Source organism: Vigna angularis, chromosome 5 (genome assembly GCF_016808095.1).
Source record: "Vigna angularis cultivar LongXiaoDou No.4 chromosome 5, ASM1680809v1, whole genome shotgun sequence".
Classification (NCBI taxonomy): Eukaryota; Viridiplantae; Streptophyta; class Magnoliopsida; order Fabales; family Fabaceae; genus Vigna; species Vigna angularis.
In genome coordinates this window covers 31,305,110-31,311,109 of record NC_068974.1, presented here as the reverse complement: position 1 = coordinate 31,311,109, position 6,000 = coordinate 31,305,110, and the positions used below count along the sequence as shown (strand labels likewise).

The following is a 6,000-nucleotide window of genomic DNA, read 5'->3' as shown; positions in this document are numbered from 1 at the left end:
CTTAAAACTAACCAAACAGCCAAAAACCAAAATGGTTCAGACAATATAACAGCATGAAACCGATACTTGGTTTGCATGTACTAGAAAACGAATGACTAAGGACGAAGAGACTTACCAGTTTCAGAACTTGAAGCTAATCGGTTCGATTTGAAGCTTGGGACGCCGGGAGTATTCCTACGGTGCCTGAACGGTGATCGGAGCAAAAAAAATGAGTTACAGTAGAGAGAAGGGAGAGTTTTCTAGATAGAAAGTAGGAGAAAATGAAAGATCAGATTTTGGAGAGAAAGGGTGCATGCAGAGTGAGTGAAACGGGGTTTTCAAAATTTTCAGTTTTGCTTCCCACGTTAAAACGAACGTCCGCTCACTCGCTGACACCTGCCTTCCACTATCTGATTTTCGAATCTTCGGTGCTTGACACCTGGCGTCCGCGCAGAGGGTTTTGGGTGCGTTTTAAATGACTGACAAGAGAGTTTTGAGTGCGTTTTCCGAGGTCTGACAACATCTATTTTAAACTTTATGCATTATGGAGAAATATGGTTGGATTCATTATTTTGTCCTTTGTTTGGAGATTTTCATTTAATAAATAAATTGATTTAATTTGTACTTATTTATTAATTATTTGCAAATTTTAATATGAAATTTGTTGTCAAACAATATCCTCATTATATAAGGGGTAGGAATTATGCTCATCTACACCTTTTTTAGCCAAATTCCTTCAGAACTCTATATTGCTTCTCCAAGTAACCAAGTGTTTCCATTATTCCGGTAAAAAAATTTATTTATTTTCCTATATTGTACTTATTAGTTCAAAATTTAATCAAATAAATATTTAGATGATTGTGTTATATAAATTTCTTGTAAGAAAATTTAATATCATTAGTAGTAAAAATCAGAAAGAAAGATGACAAGGATTGTGAATTTAATTTTCTCATAACATTTGGGAGTTTGAAGAGTTTAAAAAATAAAGTGAAAGAGAAAATATAGTGGATTGTATAATTTAAAAAGAATTCATAAATGTATTCTGAACTACACAATTAAAAAAATCTGTTTAGTTCAAAACATATTTTTAGATTGTATAACCCAAATACTTTTTCAGAATCTGAAAATACATTTTCAATATAAATTTCAAATTATGTAATGCATAAATAGTTTAGGTCCAAAAATATATATAAAACTATACAATCTATAGTACATTTCTAAATTGATCCAAAATATATTTTAAATCGCCTAATTAAAAAAACAGGACACACGGGAAATTTAAACTTTTGCAACATTGCATAAAGCTGCATGAGAAAAACCATAGGGATAGAAAAAATAAATTGTCTTGTTCTTGAGAGAAAGAGGCCCAAGATAAATTTGGCAATAAAATCACTGATAATGAGATGGAGGATCTGGCATAATCATCGAAACAAAATGTCATTATCTAATATGGCCAATTGACTACCATTATTTCATATCTCCTATTTTTTTTTTTCTTATAACATATTTAGTGAAAGGGTTAATACCTCTTTTTGTCCTTCTTTATAAGGAAAATGTTCAAGTTTGTCCTACCTTTTTTAAAAAGTTCAATGTGGTCCCAAGTTGTGAAAAAAGTGTCTAATTTAATCCTTTTTGGTCACGGCGTTAAATATTTAACGATCCAGCTGACAGCGTGGACTGATCTGTGCAACGTGGCTGTTTACCTTCGTAACGTGGCAGTCACAGTGTTTTTCATTAAATTTCACGTGGCGGCAGTGATTTTCATTAAGTAAAGGCATAGGGTTTGGTTTCCTCCGAATTGGTCTTTGAGGATTGGGAAGTGTTTGGGGAGACATAGGAATGGGTTCCCAAGGGTGTTCTTCGTTTTCGAAAAGTTGGCCCAAAGGATCTTCCCGTTCGTCCCATGGTGGTGCTTGTATGGGAGGTGGGTTAATCCCTACTTGTTACTATGGTGATACTGCAGTAATCAAAGTGGCTAGAACTACGAAGAATGCTGGGAGAAATTTTTGGGGTTGTCCTCATTACAAGGTTTGAAGTATACCCTTCTCAGTTAATGATTTCTTGAGTTGATTTGATGCATTTGTTCATAGATTCCCTAACATGGTGAGTAACAGGGTGAATCTTCAATTGGGAGCTGCTGTAACTTTTTCAAGTGGTGTTGTGAAGACAACGTTGATGAAAAAGATTGCACAATTCTGAAGAGAATAAGTGAGCTGGAAAATGCAGTGAAGGATTTGCAGAAAATGCAGAAAAGGATGAAGTTGTTAGTTGTAGCTTTGTGTGTGTGTATTGTGGTTGACTTTGTCATTTTGAAGTTGTGTTTAGGTTGATTTAGTTAGATCGTGAATTTCGGTGTTTGTTATAAGTTGGCTTAATACTGTTATGTATTTGGATGCTTGAAAAAAGTACGTTGACAATGCGAAGGTATTTTGGTTGGTGTAACATTACTTATGCAATGCAATGTACAAAATGTTGGAATCAGTTCCCCATTTGGTTTAAAAATAGAATAGATGAAGTTAAATTCAGTGGAGATTATTCGAATCAGTCCCCCATTTGGTTTAAAAATATTGAAATAGATCAACCCAATAATGCATATGATGATGACTAATGGCACATATTACAAATCTAAGTACAAGCTTTGACCAAAACATGATGAAACCACTTTGATTCATTAAATAAAGGCAGTACATGTTTGTCACCAAAGTACATGATAGTGAATCCATATAACCTCCAATTCATCTAAAGAGACAATACATGTATGTGACCAAAATAAAGATAGTACAGTACATAATAAACCAATTCATCTATCTATCTATCTTTTCTTCTAACTCTGAATTTTGTTGGACGGGATGATTGGGAACTTGGAGGTGGCTGTGATGGTTGTGTTGTTTCTGGTGACTGGGTTGTTTGTGTTGGCTGGGTTGCTTCTGGTGGTTGGGTTGCTTCTGCTGGTTGGGGCCGTAAAGGGCAGTTATTCCTGTTGTGCTTTGTCTGACGGCAAATGGTACACTTTTTCCTATGCCCTCCAACACGCATTTGAGTGTTGTCCTTAGTTAACTCCCATGCCTCCAACTTCCGTTTTTTCTTTGGCCTCCCAGGCAACTTTCTTATCAGTGGTGGTAGTACATCATTGAAATTTGTGGTTTGCCATAGTTGGGGACCATTGAGTGGAAAAATTATGGATGCATACACCTCTTCATATGTGGATCTTCTGAAGCAAGTGGGTATAAAATTGTCTGGATCAACATTACAGTAGTTCATTGCTGCAATTGCATGACAGCATGGGATGCCACTGATCATCCACTTTCTGCAGCTACACTCTTTAGTGTCCAGATCCACTGTGAACTTGTTCCCAACGGATGAACTATGCCTAACCTCAAAGATCTTTCGTGCAGCCCAGCTGAAAGCAATGAAGCACATCAATAATGAACGTAAATAACAAAATGTATATAAACTGTGGTGATAACATTACCTTGGCAGCCAAAATCTTGACAAATTACATTCTTTCTGAAGCCTGTTCTTTATCTTTGGGCATATTGTGAAGTCCATAGATGCCACCATGCTTCTATTGGTGGCCCACCTTTTCATGAGATACACTCTGATATCCTCCATCATTGTGATAATTGATTTTCCTCTTGCATGAATGAGAACACTGTTGAAAGCTTCAGTGATGTTGTTATCAAGGGTATCACACATTGGTTGACCTGTGAAGCGAGACCTTGACCAAAACCTGTTGCACAAAAGAATTCTCAAATGGGTTACAATGCATCTGTGACACTAAAGTATATATAATGGCTAGTGGGTTACCTAGGGGGAATTGCTATGAGGTATTTATATGCTTCAACATTGACTTCTTTAATTTTCAGCATTTCTCTCTCCCAAGCCTGGGGATATGTGGTGGTTGCAGCACTCCACATCAGATTTTTTAATACCTGCCCACCAAACCTTTTCCTAAAGTTTGCATAAAGGTGCCTTAAACAGTATCTTTGTTCTGCCCGAGGCAGAAGCTCCTGGATAGCTAAGACTAACCCCTGCACAATTAAATTTAGTAATAAAACCATATCCTATACAAAAGCATTAACTAAAAATGAAAATACGCTGCACATTATACCTTCTACTGGTCTGACATCCATGTGCACCCTCCACATACGGCAGTGCCCCCGAGGTCTTCAATTAACAATTGCAAAAACCATGTCCAGCTGTCTTTGTTCTCCACTTCTACTACTGCATAGGCAAGGGGTAGCATTTGATCGTTTGGGTCCCTACCAACAACAGTCAGCAGCTCCCCCTTGTAAACACCTTTCAAAAAACATCCATCTAAACATATAATGGGCCTACAGCTTATGAAACTATCTTTACAAGCTTTGAGACAAACATACATTCTTTGAAAGATTGGGTCTCCATTATGAAAGTCAACTTTAATCTGCACTGTTGACCCTGGATTACACCTCAACAGCTCATGTCCATAGTCGTACACCCTTTTATATTGTTCTTTGAAATCTCCTTCAACCTGTCTTGTGGCAATTAACTTTGCCCTTCTTGCCTTGGATATTGAAACATTTGTATTCCATTTTCTTAATGCTTTAGTACGAATATCATTCACCTTTAAACTAGGATTCTCAACTAAAGATCTATCTATTTCCTGACTTAACCACTTAGCATTCATCAGTTTAATATTAAGTTGCCTACTACAACTATGAGTATCAATTATCTTCTTCAATTGCCAAATTTTTCGTGACGGCAAATAACCACAATAAGCTAGCCATGGGCACTTACCTTGGCCACCCATGCATGTCACCCTCACCCTACGGTTATCATTTTTGATAAATTTTAGATTCCTCTCAGCATGAACAACATACCTTCTAATAGCATCCTTAAACTCTTCCCTGTTAGTAAAAATAGTGCCCACTTCCCACTTGTAATCTACCATGGACTTCTGTTTTGCATATTTTGAGAAAGGACCTACATATATTGTATCATCATTGTCATCCTCCTCACTTGCACTATTTTCAGGAGTTAAAAGCTTATCAGACTCACAATCATCATCTGACAAACCCCTACATTGTTGGGTTTCTTTTTCACTGTCTTCATCCACGTATTCATCACCACTCAGATCATCCATTCCTGCTTCATCATCACTGTTCACTTCCACTTCCACTTCCATTTCTTCTTCACTATCAACCTCCCCTCCATCCTGAATGTCCACGTGAAGTACTTGTTCACTTTTGACCTCAATTTCAGCCTCATTATCCACTTCCAATGCTTCTTCACTTACATCCTCAACTTCATCCTCATTCTCAACCTCCACTGCAACCTCATCATCTTCTGCATCCTCATGCTCAACATCCTCATTATCCACTGAATCCTCCTTCTCAACCTCCAATGCATCGTCATGCTCAACATCCAACCAATCCTCATTGTCAACATCCAGTAAATCCTCCTTCTGAACCTCCAATGCATCGTCATTCTCAACATCCCGTGCATCCTCATTGTCAACATCCACTGCATAGTCATTCTGAACCTCCACTGCACCCTCCACTACGTCTGTAATTCCTTCTTCACCACCCTCAACATGTGCTTCTCCTCCCACGCCACTACTCTCACCACTCTCTGCATGACCTTCACATAGCAAAAGAATCTCATTCTCATCATTTTCTAAGATAGTTGCTTCGTCCACCCCATGCACAACATACAGGTTCACTTTCCCCAAATACTTAGCCACATTCATCATGTTCATAGCTCCTTTATCATCATCAACCTTATGTAGAACATCTTGGACACTGTAATATAATTCTTCTACTTACATGTAACCCATATGGTTAAGTGAACCTAATACTCCAAAATAACACCATTTATCGGGGTCTACGTCCCAATTAACTATCTCCCCACCTATATAATTAAAGGGGACTTCTTTGATCAAGGTCCCACCATGGTGGACCACTACCCAAAACATGTCATCAAACATCCCTACCCAAACCCTGCAAATGCAAACGGGGGACCACTAATTTCAGTTACAGTAAG

General features: G+C 37.7%; 1 protein-coding gene across 1 annotated transcript; it reads right to left on the bottom strand.

The window, feature by feature from the left end:
- Positions 1-2,787: 2,787 nt before the first annotated feature.
- Positions 2,788-5,716, bottom strand: LOC128196726 (uncharacterized). The gene is made up of 4 exons (XM_052878238.1): positions 4,130-5,716; positions 3,787-4,010; positions 3,452-3,709; positions 2,788-3,379 (listed from the first exon to the last, which is right to left on the bottom strand). The coding sequence occupies exons 1-4, from the start codon at positions 5,714-5,716 to the stop codon at positions 2,788-2,790; spliced, it is 2,661 nt and encodes an 886-aa protein (XP_052734198.1).
- Between the last annotated feature and the right edge of the window lie 284 nt (positions 5,717-6,000).